This window comes from Poecilia latipinna, unplaced genomic scaffold (assembly GCF_001443285.1).
Source record: "Poecilia latipinna isolate Pla-1442-1.1 unplaced genomic scaffold, P_latipinna-1.0 Scaffold1411, whole genome shotgun sequence".
NCBI lineage: Eukaryota > Metazoa > Chordata > Actinopteri > Cyprinodontiformes > Poeciliidae > Poecilia > Poecilia latipinna.
In genome coordinates, this window is record NW_015114027.1 from 132144 (window position 1) to 147769 (window position 15626).

A 15626-nucleotide genomic window follows, 5' to 3' on the forward strand; every position below is an offset into this window, starting at 1 on the left:
AAACATTTTCTCCCATAATCAGGACATTGGAATGATCATTTTACATCAGTATTCCCCACTGACCTCCCGGCTTGTTCATCAGCAATAAACTTAATTCTCGTACAGCGTCTTTTTTTTGTCTTTTTTTTTTTTTTTAATGGGGTAACAAATAATTATATGCACAGTCCCCATGTCATAATACTGCTTTCAGTAATGTTCCCTCATTTACAAAGTATTGCATTGAGAGCAAAATTTCAAAAAGGGAGACCAAAGTGTATCATCGAACAGAAATACGAGTACTATACAAGAATGTCGTCATCCTCATGAAAACATCCACATCCGAGTCGAACGAAAGAGACAAGGACAAACAGCCACATATGTATGCAAAGCCATGTATGTATGCCAAAATGTGAGATGCAGCGTTGAGCCTGGCACTCGCCTCCAAACAGTGGTTTGTAAGTCACTAGCAGTAATCTGCAGGAGACATTTTGAGCATACGGAAACTGGTACAGCAAATAAGAATACACAAGTGCCTCAGTAGCTATTTTTGAGTCTAAAATGCATCTCGTTTTTGTTTATTGTTTCGTTTGAGCCTACATTACAGTGTAAACAATATGTGTGCTACACAAGAATGACTATACAATAACATTACAAACAACTCTGATATAAATTTCATTTTGAATTTAAATTAAGATCACTACTCCTAATAATACTGATTGTAAAATAAATTAATGTGAACGTGGCACCAATATTATTCTCGATTCTCATTTTCTTTTTCTCTTTTTTTTTAAACCAATGGGTTTTGCATTTTTAAGTCTTGAAACAATGAAAGAAGAAGCTTCTCTTGATTGTCCACAAGCAGCGTTTTAGCACTGCATGATGCACTATTCCAGACACAACAGTGTACCAAAAACAAAGGAGGAAAAGTCTGGTTTAAAGGTAGGGAGGTTAGGGAGCGGAGGGGGACGGAAGAACAAGTCTTGGGTCTTTTTCCAACTTATTTTACATGCTCTGCAGCATGTGATGAACAGTAAAACTTCTTATGAGTAATAAAGTTTGATAGGTTGTTGAACTGGATGTCACACAAGCGGCAGTATTTGCCGCTCCCGGAGCCGTTCACGCCTTTGTTGGCCGTTGGCGCCGCTGCCTCCTCGCCGGGGGACTTGGAGGATGGGGACATGTTCTCGTTGGAGTCGGCCTGGTTTTCCACGCCCCACGTGGGCGAGGGATTGGAAGGCTGGCTGTCTGACTGCGGCTGGTTCTCCTGCTGCTGCTGCGGTGCCGAGCCGGACCGCTCCTCCGGCTTGTGCCCCCCATTGACGATGACCATGCCCCGGTTTTTGGGCAGGAGGGGAAGGGGTTCCTTGCCGGGGTGGGGGCAGCCATTTGCCGTAGGTTGTGGAGCCTGCTCTCTGGTTGTGACCGTCTCTCCTCCTCCGTTGACGCTCTGTTCCTGTTCGGTCGCCTCTCCCTGCATCACCGGCCCCCCTGCCACGTAATCTGTCGGCTTTATCCCAAAATACGGCGATATTTGCTCAGGACCTTTCACCTTCTTTATTGCTCCTGGATAAAGGCAGTGGGGCAGAAACATATTCTTGTTCTCGTCTTTTGATGGGATGAGCTGAGGCTCAGTGAAAGGCTTAAGTCCCGGCACGGGCGCCAGGTGAGGGGGGAACATGCCTCCATTCTGCACCACCACCTTCCCATTCCCGTTCTTCTCACATTTGCCAGGGCTCTTATCGTACCCGTCATCTGGGCTGTTATTCCCTTCGCTCTTCACATCTGGGAACAGAGCAGACTCCAAGGCGCTGCTCTCATTGTGCTGCTGCTGCTGTTGTTGAGCTGCGGCAGCAGCAGCAGCCGTGGCAGCAGCTGTCGCAGGGCAAAAGTTCTGTTTGTGTGCCAGGTAGTTCTCCACTTTGTTGAAACTTATCTTGCACACTGCACATTCGTGATAGTCCAAGAGTCTTTTGGGAGAGCTACATGTCTTGTCGGGGACCGGTGAACACTTTTTGCTGAGATCAATGGGTGCGTCCAGCTCCTGCTGCTCCGCAGTGTTGCATTTGGGAGGCAGAATGGGCTTAGTGACAGTCAGCGAGGCCTCCAGGTGTTTGGGTACCATGCCGGGAAAGATGTCACAGCGGGGGTGAAAGCGGTCGGTCAGACTCTCCACGGCCTCCTGAGACGTGCAAGGGTTCATCGGAGGAACGCCGAGGAAACCCGGCTGCCCCATGGGGATTCTCTGGGGGTCCTGATCCGGGAGACACATCTCGTACATCTTCCTGCGCTTGCGGGTTCTCATGGTCCTCTGCATGGAGGGCACCTTGTTAGCGGACATCCGTTTCATGGGTGGGTCATGGCGGGTGGCGCAGTAGTACTGCTTGTGGACCATGTAAGTCTCGTGACGGCTGAAGGTGATGTTGCAGGCTTCGCAGGTGGTCTTGTTGGGATCATTGTCACTTTCCACCAACCCCGTGCTCGGGCTCTTCCCTTCCAGTTGCTTCCCGTTGAGCCGCTCCTCTGCCCCAGTCGGGGTCGACACCTTTTTCACCTGCCCCGCTAGATCCTTGTCGGGGGCTTTGCCCCCCGCATTGATCATGTCCAACACGTTGGAGTTCATACACGCGGACTGCATGAGGTGGCTGTCGGCCTCCGTCGGGTGGCAGCCGGCCAGCAGGCTCACAGAACTGTGACCGCTGTTGGGGCTCACCGCTTCTGGAACCTTCTCAGAGAGCGCAGAGAAGTCCGGCGACTTGGTCATGTGCTGCCAGCGGCTGTTGCAGTAGTGCTTTTTGTGGACCAGGTAGTTGTCCAGGTTGCTGAAGGTGATGTTGCATTCGAAGCAGGTGGCCCCCTTGGGCATCAGGGGACTGTAGATGACAGGCGGGTAGCTGTTCCCGCCGTGGCGCAGTCTCCGATGGACCAGCTCTGACATCTTCGCCAGAATCTCCGAAGCCTGCGGGACGACGGAAATGTCCTGGGAGAAGGCAAACTGAGACAAGAAGGGGCCCATGGGAAACGTAGGCATGTTATGTTGCACGGGGGAGGAGGCCAGTCGGGGGCTGGAGGGCTCTGACTTGATCCTGGTGTAAGAAAAACTGGCTTTGCTGCCTGGGTGGGCCTCTCCCTTCTGAGCAGACAGCATGGGCTTCTTCTCAGCCTTGTCAGCCTCTCCGTCTGTGGCCGTCTCCTTGCTGAGGGCCCCTTTGGGACTTCCCATCAGAGCGTCCTTCTTGTTGGCTAGCTCCGCACGGCCCTGCTGCTGCTGCTGCTGCTGCTGCTGCTGGAGGCTGTCCTCCGGACCCCTGGGGGAATGCTCGGTGCCGTCGCCTTCCCTGTGAAGTTTGCCGCCGTGCCCATGTAAGTCCTGATGCTGTAAGAGTTCCCTGTGGCTCTGGAAGCTGATATGGCAGTGATTGCATCTGAAGGCCGCCTGTGACAGGTGAGACATGATGTGATGCTGGAATGTAATAAGAGAATCTGCCGTGTAGTTACAGATTGTGCATTTCAAGCTGGTGCCAGGAGGGAGGCTCTCTTCCATTTTGACACCTGTGAGGGAGATAAAAGAGGAGAATTGCTCAGAATCTCGTCTCCCACTTCTCTTTTAGAGTTAACTGCAGACACCATCAAACGCTCGCGCCTTATGCCAAGCTTATTCCCATTCACTTGATTTTTTTTTTTTTCTTTACACAATGATAAACTGTCAGCTGTGCTTAGGGACAGCCGGATATGTGTATTCCTTAAAAGAAGTGACACTTTTTCTATATTCATGTTAAGAACTGTCCAGGTTTCTAAAGCATTTTTATTTCAAATTTAAAATACATAAAATGTATATCTTGTTGCTTTTTCTCTTTTCTCTATCAAAATTCTCAAGTTTTAATATAAAAAAATGTTTTCAAATTATTTTTAAAAGCTGAACCAATCTATCCCAGTGTGAAGTTTCTCATATAAATCCATTTCTGCTTCGTTATTTGCCTCAGCATCACAGCAGCTCGGACCCGGGGCCAGACTTACAGGGGCAGTAGCCCAGGGCCTCAATTTTTGGGGCGTCCTTGAATGTTTTCCTTTCTTCTTTTCTTTTTTTTTAATGCATATGTGCTTTTGCAAATGTATAATATTTAAAACTCATAGGCCCAAATAAGATGAGTTGTATTTGTTTTGAGGTTTTTCTGAACAGAAACAATATTCAAGTATTTAAAAATAATGAAGTTATAGTTTATTTTTTGGGGAAGCAATGTGGAGTTATTGGCTATGGAAGGTATTGAACCTATCATACATGGATTCATACCTGCTGATGTATGAATTAATGTCCTGTAATTTGCATTAGTAAAAATTTTCCTTCATCAATAGGACACCAAAAGCGGCTCCAGCCCGGGGCCCCACTGCCTTGTATGTCCGGCCCTGTGCAGACCATCACACTGCCACCACCATGTTTGACTGTTGACTGAAATGTTGACCTAGTTTAATGCCAGGTGCAACGGGACACCTTCTGCACTGCAAGAACATAAAATCTCACCATATCTCACCAGATATTTGGTCTCGTTTGAAGAGCAAATATCTTAGTACACTGGAAATAACACAAATCTAACCAATTCATTAATATTGATGAGAAACTACAAGTTATAAGTGAAATCATCTGCTAGTGGAACAATACATTTTTCCCATATCATAAGTTAAAATGTTTTGTTCGACTTAGGCCTGTTGTATTAAGCAATAAATCAGTTAATTGCTTGCTAAATTAAAATGAGCTCAATAATTTCCAGTTGCNTGATTCATTGTTTTTCTCTTTTTCTACCAAAAACTAGATAACAAGGATCTGCTTCTTTGGTCTCAACTAGCCTTTTTTCATGAAGGATAATAGTATTTACAGAGACTTCATGATTTGTCTTATTTGTTGTTTTTGGTGTTTTATTTGTTTTGGACATTTAAAGTGTCTTCCAATTCCAGTGTTAAATGTTTATTAGAATTTGAAGTTTATTGATCTATGTGGATGTGTTCTTGGGTTATTATGTCATTACTGTTAACTGAAAATGGTCTCAAAACAAAATATTATCATTTATCGTGATACCTTCTGGGAAAATTTATTATCCAGGAAATGTTATCATGACAGACCTGATTTCATTTATAACTATAACTTTTTCATCAATACTAATGAATTATTGACTTAAACAAGCTCCAATATCTTGATGAAAAGTTACTTGTCTTAGTTCAAGTGCACTAAGACATCTGCACTAGACTGAAAATACCTGGTAAGATTTTGTGTTTTGACTCTCCCACATTTTTTCACTTTTTCACATTTTGTTGCCTACTTCATGCAGGTTACTCTTCTGTAAATTTTGGATTGTCAAAATTTGGCCATTTCCAGGTGGGAGTAAAATTATATTCAGCTTTCCAAAAAATGGGATTAATCGTGGCTAATTCATCAGTAGGGCCAGCTCTTTCCTTTGATAAATGAACTCAGCATTTAAAACTGCTACTATTCACTCAGTTTGTTGAGTTTTGTGACAAAACAAGCAAAAACTGAACAAATTAAAACGGGGAGCTAGTACTTTTCCCCAGATCTGTATCTCTTTGGAGCCGTGCGGTTGCCGCTCACCGCTGTGCGAGGTGCTCAGATGGATCTCCAGGGCCCTGGCTCCAGAGAAGCTCTTGTTGCACTGAGGGAAGGGGCAGACGCTGGGGGTCTGGTGGGGTCCGCCGTCACCGTCCTCCACCACCGTCTCTGTCTCCCGCTGCCGCCCGCTGCAGTAATACATCAGATGGGCCTGCAGGTTCCTCTCGCTCCGGAACCAGATTCCACATGCCTTGCAGGGGAAAATGTCTTCTAAAGAAGAGAAGGGACAAAACAGGGGGACATGATATGAGGACACAAACAATGCTTTCAAGTTTGAGTATGAAGATAAAAAATAAAAAAGAGCTTGAACATAAACACTCCTCTTCTCCAGTTGTGACTCTCAAAGCCTGCATTAAAAGGCTTTTCCCACCAAATCCTGGGCTGCAGCCTATCGCTGTGCCGCTAGCACGAGGTCGCTAGCCCTTTCTCAAGGGCAAACAAGAACACTGGACCATCTGCTTCCAGCAGCCTCCCTGTCGAGCTGAACCCAGATAGCCCTCTGCTGAGTAAACAAACACACTATTTGCATGAGGCGAGCGTTCCGCAATTAACACGTTCGCTTCGGAGCCTCAGCGCGTGTTTACGCGAACCCCCCCAAAAAGAAAAAACTTCAAGGTCGACGGTTCTTATCTGTGACGCAGACTCATCTGGGTTAATCAACGACCCGCCGGAGACGCCGCCGCTTGTTAAAAGCAGGTGACCGGGCGGGTGCAGAGCGGACCGGAGAAAGTGGAGGGAGTGGAACGTGTTCGGGCGCTTACTGTTGACAATGGCGGTGGGCAGGATGGAGGCCATGGCGGCCTGCTGCGGCAGGAGCTGGATGCTGTCCAGCAGCCGGGCCGGGTACATGCCCTCGCTCAGAGACATGTGGTTGACGGCCTGCAGGCGCGAGTCGAAGTCCACGGCGAATGCCACCAGCTCCTCGCCCTCCATCATGTTCTTGGTGGTGGTGCACCACAGCTGACCACCTGGACGAAACACAGAGAGGCGGCTTAGTGTCGGTGATGGTTCTAGAGTCTAACAGCTGATCAGTTTCCTAACCCTGCTAAAGCAGAGCTTTCTCTAAGCATGACGCTGCCACCACCATGTGCCGTAATAGGGATGGTTCTAGAAGAAACCAATGAAAACAAAGGATTTTCAACACTCAAAACAACAAAATTGTGGCAGTTTCCATACTACTGAACTGCAAAAACACAAAACCTTACCAAGTATTTTGATCTACTTTTTAGTACAAATATGTTAGTACACCTGGAATTAAAACCAACTTAAAATTAACTTTTCAGGAAGATATGGAAGCTTGTTTAAGTCAATAATTCTTGAATATTGATAAAAAGTACTAGCTTCACTTATCACATGGGAAAAATATAAGTGAAAAAATGTGCCAGTGGAACTAGTACTTTTTTTAAAATCAGTATTAAGCAATTATTGACTGAACACAAGCTCCTATATCTTCCTGAAAACGTACTTGTAAGTTAGTTTTTGTCTTATTTCAAGGGAAATAAGATATTTGCTCTCGAAACTAGACAAAACATTCTTGGTAGGATTTAGTGTTTTTACAGTGTGCTGCCCATATTCAGAGCAGCGTCGACCTCAGCTGGGGAAACACTGATGCCCAGAGTTGTTGTCAGCAGCAGCACTGAGACAGGTCCTCCACATTATTAGATTGTTGTGTTTTGGGATTAAGCATTCCTCTGAAATCTTTTGAACATATTCATTAAGTCAGAGACAGAAGAGGGTGTGTGTGTGTGTGTAGGGGGGGGGGGGGGCTTTGGGGGGGCAAAAAGGAGAGAATGAAGGTTTTAGCTCTGATAAAAATTTATCTCAGCACATGACAGGCTTTTCAGCTGCACTTCATTTTCCCATTGAAGAGATTAAAGTTTTTAATATGACTATTTACAGAAATCTGGCTGCGGAGATAACAACAAACTATGATACGCTCCCGCTAAATGGCAGAATTAGGACATTGTTTCTGAGGGAGGATGGACAATTAATTAGAGCGCGCTGTTGGCTTTCAAAGATGTGCAAACATACTGACGGAGCGTCAGGCTGAGAGGGGACGCGGCGTGAGGTCTGGCTGGTATGGAATAAAGAGAGTCCTGAGGAGAGGTGTGAAGGAGGCGGGGGCTGTAGAGGAGCCCCCACACGTCTGCAGCACTGATAACTCATGTCTGCACAACATCAGTGAGTCACCAGGTTTAAAACAGCACCGCAGAGTGGATGAAGGTGAACCAGCAGTGGCGACCCCAAAAGGGGGGACAGCTGGGGCTAACGGCCCATTGTGAAAAATGTTGCCCACCCCACTGGCCCAACAAGAGAATTATGTTCAGGTCATGGAAGGGCATAAATGTAAAACCCAATTAAAAATAAAAAAAGGTAAATTCACTTAAATTAAAAATAACATAAAAGCAGCAGTTTGTAACTTTTTCTTTTAAAAAAAATGTTTCTTTTAAATATATATTTGTTTACATTATCATTATGTGGTGACAGTATAAGACATATAATCTGTGAAAAAAAAAAAAAAAATCAAGCTCCTTGCCTTCTCCCAGTACAAAGTGCAGAAATCCACCACACAGTCAGAAATAACCAATCAGAGCCAGGAGGAGGGTCTTAGTGCTGTCAATCACCTCCTGCCCACCCCCTCTCCCTTGCTAAGCTATAGTTGGTTCAACACAAGACAGCCTGACATAAATGCTAATGGTTGCTAGCATAGCCACCGATGACAATTTTCCTGTCTCCACCATTAGCATATTTAGTACCACATACACATGACAGCACTAAGACCGTCCTCCTGGCTCTGATTGGTTGTTTTTGACCGGATTAACTGAATTACCTATTTTGACCTAAAGACCTCTCTTTTAACGTTACACAGTTTTTTTTACACAGTTGATTCCCACATGGGAGTGAAAAGATGAACATGAGAGTCAGACTGGTCATGTTCACTTTAAAAAAACACAGTGATGGACTTTTGGATAAAACCAAAGCAGCATGTACTTATTGTAAAGATTAATTATCCTTCAATGAAGCACAACCAGCTTATAATTAGCATTTCTAGATTATATTTGAAACAAAATTACTTCTTTTAAATTTTTCTTAAACTTACTACTGGCCCAGTCTGGACACCCCTTTGACATTTTCTGGGGGCGTCCTTGAACGGGTGGAAGGAAATCCACATTTCTGTTTCCTGGATGCGCAAAACCCAACTACAGATAGATTATGTGTGAACCTGTTGAACCTCTGAGATAAATACTTCCTTTATATTAATTAAAACACAAAGCATCAGATTTAACGTCTGTTATCCTGATTAAAACATTCCCAGGACTTCCTGCTTGTGACTCCCTGAAAATTAGAGCAGCACAAACACATCAGAGCGGTGACATGCTATTAAAAATACGCTATCTGTCTCAATCCCGTCTGCGTGCGCGCTTCCTCCCCGCTACCGCACGCGCGCGTGCCAGCGCCACTTTAAAGAGCAGCGCCTATCTGTCGGCCAATCTGCTGCGACGACACGTGCACTTCAGGCCCTCTCTGCTTCATCGTTTCTTGATTCTGTCATACCACACACCGCCTGGAGAGACCCTTTGAATTTTTATCTCCTAATTAAAATAACAAAACTCCTCTCCACTGTCTGCCCGAGTCACCGTCAAGGTAGATACAAAACTGCTGCTGACAATGGCGAGGAGTATATCGCTGCACCAGCCATAAAAAGTTTGAGTTCCTCAAATGCTCTTAGTTTACAAAGAGAATCAAGAACGAGATCCTGACTCTCAGATACCAGTCGGGTTTGTTTGGATCAATCCAGAAGCGCAGATAGCGTTCTCACGTGACATCTGATGAAAACATTTGACTGCGTTTTAACAAAACTCGAGCTCTGAATGCTTCCCTCCGGCCAAGATTGCTGCACATCCATCTGCTGTGTGTGCGTGTGTGTGTGTGTGTGTGTGTGTGTGTGTGTGTGTGTGTGAGCAGGCTGGAAGAGAGCGTCAGGACTGTGTGTCCTAGTTTCACCGAGGCAGCGCTGAGCTCGTTGCAGTGACTCGCTTCAGGCGGCAGGAAAACTGTTTGAACTGCAACGTTGGAGGCGTCTGAACTGGAACTGGGGAAACAATTGCTCAGGTTAGCAGGATTTTTATATAGAACCTGTCTGCAGGATAAAGATGGCGCCGCGGCCACATCCTCAGGTGAAACGCATGCAAAACATAGAGGAGACTGAACCTGAAATCTGAGATCTACATCATTCTTCACCCATGAAACAACTGCAAATTTTCTTCCATAATTTTAACATAATTTTGGAGTTTTATGTCCTAGACCAAAGCAAACTAACATAATTGTTAAGTGGAAGATACATGTTTTTAACTCTTTTGTTTTTTAAATGAAAATCTGAAAGGTTTAGAGTTCTTCATGGGTTTTCTTCCAGAGTTATCTGGTATTTAGCATCATATTTGCCATCAACTCTCACCAGATGCTCCGTCTGCTGAAGAGAAGCATCCACTCAGCATGATGCTGCCACCAACACTCCTCACCCTTACATTAGTGTTTTCTGGGTGATTTTTGTTTAAATTGAAAATGGGATTTATTTTGACTTTCTTAAGAAAAAAAAAAGTTCTAACCCTGCTTCAAACCTTTTCTTTCTGACCTGTCAAATCAATTTAGTTCAGTTCAACACTTCATTAATCTCAGAGGGAAATATCATGTTGTAACTCATATTACAGTTTTCTTCAACGTTGTTGTAAAATGATAATGGCTGTGGACAGGAAAGGATCTCCTGTAGCAGTCAGTATTCCAGCAAATCTGCTAAGGGACTCTGAATGAAGGCACACTGCAAAAGCACAAAATTGTACCACACATTTTTTTTTCTAGTTTCTAGTTCAAATATGTCAGAACATTTGAAATAAGACAAAATGAGCGTACAAGTAACTTTTAAGTAAGATGGGGAAAAAACTGACATTAGAGCTAGTATTTTTTTATGAATATTCAAGAATTATTAACCTAAAACAAGCTACAAAAGGTGCTTTTGAGTAAGATAAAGGAGCATCCTCTTATGAAGAGACTGCTCAAGGTTGTTTGTGATTTTCTTGATTTTATAGAATCCTTCTAGTCTGAATCTTTCGTCGGGTGTGTTCATTAGTCTTCATGATGCTGTTTGTTCACTAATGTTCTCTAAAAATCCTCTGAAACCTTCACTGAATGTCTGGCTTTATACTGAGATTAAAGTTAGCACACTGAGTAGCTGAGTTTCCATTAACCGTATAATTGCGTAATTGAACATTTTAAAAATAAATGTCCTTAATGGAAACACAGCAATTTCAAAATATGAAAAAGAAAAAAAAAGCTAGTTTTCCATTAAAGAATTTTGCACTAGGAGCAGGTGGAGAGTTTTTGTTTTGTTTAGTTTTTTTTTTAGCTTATTTGGTAAAAATGCAATGGAAACACTTTTTTCGCGTCACACAAGTCGCAAAATCAACAACCAGATATTGGCACTGGCACAAACTATAAAGAAGACGAACAAAGGAACTAGTAGAAGGAAGATGATGTGTTTTTTTTTGTTTTTTGTTTTTTTTTTTTACATCAGCAGAATATTGACAGTTTTGCAACACATTTGCAACGGAAACAAATTAACTTCTGAAGGAAATTTGTTGCGCTGAACTTTTATTTAAGGGCGTCAGGCACATCACAAACGTCCGACTTTCATTTTCTAATCATTTTAAATTCTACCTCGCTGTGATTTGTCACGTAAAAGCGCCGCTGCAGCACAAAGTAGCTCACGGTTCAACATGAAACTTCGATGAAATATGAATACTTTTGCAAGGCGTTGCGTCAAGAAGCAAAGCGCTGAAATCCGCCTGAGCGGAGGCGTCGACCAGGCAACGGACAAAAACAAACGTTCCGCGAAAGGAGCTCTTTTAGGAAGATTTGTCACGGCTGTTTGCCTTTTTGTGACAGGTGATTCAAATCTGAGAAATCCAGGTGAGCCCCCAGGTCCTGGGGGTTGGGGGGGTCAAGAGTTAGAGCAAACAACCAAATGCATTAAGTTGAGAAACTGGGGAAAAGGCTGAAGGAAAGTGCTCTTGTTTTGCCTGCTAACTGTCTGCAGTGTGAGCTGCCTTTGTGCAGTGGCCAATGCAGTTGGAAAGAAGGCTATTGTCTAAATCCTCCTGCAGAGCACCTGATAAAAGAATAAAGAACTATGACATATTCTAAAAACAATGGAGGAATTAAGGGGGAGACAATAGGCCAGCTGCCTCATTAAAACAATCAAAAACGGCATCCTGTATGTAGTCCAGATAATTAAAAAGCGTCGCTTCCGACCGCCTCTCAACACACCACATCCACCGGCTCGCCGAGGCCCCGAGACTGCTGGCTCCGCTGGCTAAATGCCCTCGTCCCTCTCTTCCTCTTTGATTAATGGTTTATTTGAACATGCAGCTGAAGATGAACATATGAAGGAATTCATGAAGCAAAATTATAATGCAAACCCTTCCCCCCCCCCCAGCATAAGCACTCGTGAGCTAATCAAACGTCTCAGGATGAATCGGAGGGACCAGGGGCCGCGTGTGTCTCCTCCCCTTCGCCTAAAGCCCCGAGAGATTTCAAAGAGCGGGCATCACAGGGCATTTTTTTTTTTTTAATTTTCTCACTTTAAATGACTTTATAAGAAAATGGATGTGTACAGTATCTGTGTTTGCATGGAGAAGGCAGGGAGAATGGAGTATGAGATACTTGAGCACATTTTTTTTTAATTTATATATATATATTTTTGCTTCCTGCAAACCCGCTACCAACACCATATCTTAATGAAGCTGCAAACAAATCTCTCATGCCTCGTGCAAGAAAAAAAAAAAAAAAAAGCTGAGAGACAACAAAGCAGCAGAAATAACAGAAGGGCCCGGATAATTAAACTGGCCTGAAGACAGGTATTCAAATGTTGGTGTGTAAACAGCACAACTCTTTAATAGTTTAGCTGTAAAATGCGTAGTTAAGCACATCAGCACTTGCCTCTCCCATCTGTCCAAACACATTACTGTGGCTGAGGCCATTATGGCTCTGGAGTACAGTCTCCCTGCACTGCAGCCACATATTATAGGAAGGGTTGAATGGGGCTTCTGGGAGCACTAAAAAGGGGCCTGTTGGCATTATCTCATTGCATCATGCTCTATAAAAGAATGAATTCTGGAGGGTATTAAATATTAGTCATCAAAATAAAAATAAAAAAATAATAATCAATCAAGCATTTACTGAACTAGTGTAATTCTAAGAACAAATTCCACATAAATACGACACCCTGTTTCTATGTTGGAGACTCTTATTTTGAAGTAAGAAAGCAAACTGTGTGTCAGGACGTCGGCGTTCCCCATACATACAGAGTCTGCAGTCTTGGACGGTTCGATTCCCAAACTTGAGACCTTTGCTGCATATCTTCACCCATTCCCTCTCTCTCTGCTCTCCTGTCTAGAAAGGCCACTAGCACCAAAAATAAAAGATAAAAAGAAAGAAAGCTGTTTTTCAGTTGTTGGTTGTATGACAAAGTTAGTTAACAAAACCTGAAAGTTGGAACAAGATAAAAATGTCAGTACTGTCAGAAAACAGCAACTGACTGAGAGCTGCTAACAATGCTAAAGTTAACATGTGTGGGAGTTTCAAGGCAGCACTAAGCTAAACAGATAACAGACTCGAGATCAAATATGGAGACTTATCAAACCTGAGCCTGATTATTCTACACTCAACAGAGAAGCTTTAAAACACAGCTCTGGATTTGTGAAACACAACAAGGGGTGTTTTCAAAGCTATCTTTTTGTAGCACTGGAAGCACCATTCAGTTGAAATAAAATCACAATATATGAACTGGACTGAGAGTCAATAGTCACAAACAATTTGCATTGTTTGTGAAAGTGAAAGAAAAATTCTCAGTTTTTCCAAAAATATTGCGCAAAAAAAAAAAATAAAAAAAATCTCAATGTTGTGTATGTTCTCCTCACCTTGTGAGTTTGGCTTATTGTCACAACCAAACGTATAAATTTTTCACTAACTATTTATCCATTAGTCTCCGACCTATTTTTATTTTTTGTTTGTTTTGAAGACGGGTAAACAGACCAGGCAACTCAGATAATTATCATTAAGACCCACTTTGGCAATACTGAGATTAATTGCTAGAGCAATCTTGGAGAACAGATTTTCAATCTCTGTTTTCCTGATGTTTCCTAGTTAAATCAAGGTCAAACAAAACAAATAAATAGTTCAGATTGAACTAATTGTACTTGGTTATAACGTACCTAATGTACCAGAGCTGTCAAACATTCAGAATTTGTGCCCAGCAATTAAAATCAACCTCTAAACCATACGGCTACATCAATTTTAGTGGTTCAATTTTACCAGCACCGGTTGAACGAAAGATGTGTTGGGTTTTCTCGTACAAAATTGCTTCTGGCCTTTTATTTTCTACTTTAAAACAGCGGAAGTTTTTAATATGTGATTCCAGATTCAGAGTGGAACTCGAATCTCCTTTGTGAAGTTGATTATTAATGCGGACCCCTCTCTCTTTTTTTCTTACTCTTTTTTTTTTTTCACAGCTACTTACATTTCTCATCTCCGTCTATTGGCTCTGCACTAACTGCTGGTCTTAATTGTGAAGTGAGGCCAGTGGTGCCTGAAGCCACAGAGAGGGTTGTAATTAAAGACCTCTACTCCTCTTGTCTTCAAATCAGCTCCGGCTCCTCCTGGTCAAATGGGAACAAGCCGCTCGCACCTCCGAATATCAAGTAGCTGCGCGCCAGAAACAGTCACCTCCCTATTCTTAAACAAAGCTTCATTGCAGGAGGAATTCACAACCGTGACAACCATGGCTTCCCAACGCGGGTCCGTGGCAAAAAAATAATAATTAAAAAATAAATAAATAAATCAAGTCGCCGAACGAGGCTGGATAATGTCTGTATCTGCACCTGTCAGCGGACCGGACAAGCACTGAACAAATCCTGCTCATGGACACCAGTAAATATTTGGATTGTTTCTGGATCAGCAGAGATGAACACATTAGGATGACTCACAGCTCTACCAGTCCACAGTTAGAACCCACTGCAAGCATCACATGTAAGGTCAAATAAGCCAAGTAGTAGTAGTATTATTAATATTATTAGTTAAGGATACAGTAAACTAGATTTAGCTGACTCTTATCAGCACAGCTCTGACAGATTGTGTTATTGTGTCCTCTCTGCCACTAGGAGGCACTCTTCTCATGCTCTAGCTGCAGGCCGGTGGCTGACCTGCTGTGATGATGCAGAGATGCCTCAGACATAGCAGGCCAGCACAGACGCCTGTCTGCATATACATCTTCCGGAGGACGATTCTGATTCTTTTAGTCTTGCGAGAAACAGATTTTGAACAAAAAGGAACATTTTGTCATTTTAAAAATAAACCGTTTCCCCCTGATAAGAGCTCAGATGTTTAATTATGTTGTTTTCCCCACTTTTTTTAGACAGAATGTCACAAATATGGCAGGCTTTGCTGTATTTCAGGGCAACAGAAATCATCAAAATTTCTGTTAAGCAACTTCTCCCATCATCCCAAATATCTCTCATTTCACACTAAAGTATCCAGACTAATTTTAGTCTCAAGTGTTTTTTTTTTGTTTTTTTTTTGCAGATACAATCAGTTACCCAGAGATCGTGGCCTTGAGCGAATGGCACATGGGTCAGAATGCACAAATTAAAGAATCGTCCCAGGGGAGCCTGGCGCACAGCTCTCTCTCTCTCTCTACTGTATACATTCACAGCGGCTGCACTGAACAATGTCACCCAGCCTCTCAATTAGGAGCCGTTTGAGGACATTAGAACAAACAGTTTTGACCCAAACGGCGCAGAGATGTGACTGAGTAAGCATTTTTTTATTTCACACAGGGATAAAATGAAATGTTTTTGCTTTGAAACGGAAAGACGTTTCTCCAGCTGAGGGATGTTTGCCTGGTAATGCTGTTGTAATCATTTTATAAGAGGTGGTGAGGAGGGGGGGGGGGGCGGCGGGGGGGCGATGGTGAAACAAATGG

General features: G+C 43.3%; 1 protein-coding gene across 1 annotated transcript in view; it reads right to left on the reverse strand.

Annotated features, from left to right (window-relative positions):
* Positions 1 to 120: 120 nt before the first annotated feature.
* zfpm2a (zinc finger protein, FOG family member 2a) overlaps positions 121 to 15626 on the reverse strand; it is a 79714-nt gene continuing 64208 nt past the window's right edge. Inside the window, exons 5-7 of the mRNA XM_015056827.1 lie at positions 6355 to 6561; positions 5576 to 5803; positions 121 to 3528 (exon numbers count right to left, since the gene is read on the reverse strand). Coding sequence (XP_014912313.1) covers positions 977 to 3528; positions 5576 to 5803; positions 6355 to 6561 — 2987 coding nt within the window. The 3' untranslated portion in view covers positions 121 to 976. The remainder of the gene's footprint in view (positions 3529 to 5575; positions 5804 to 6354; positions 6562 to 15626) is intronic.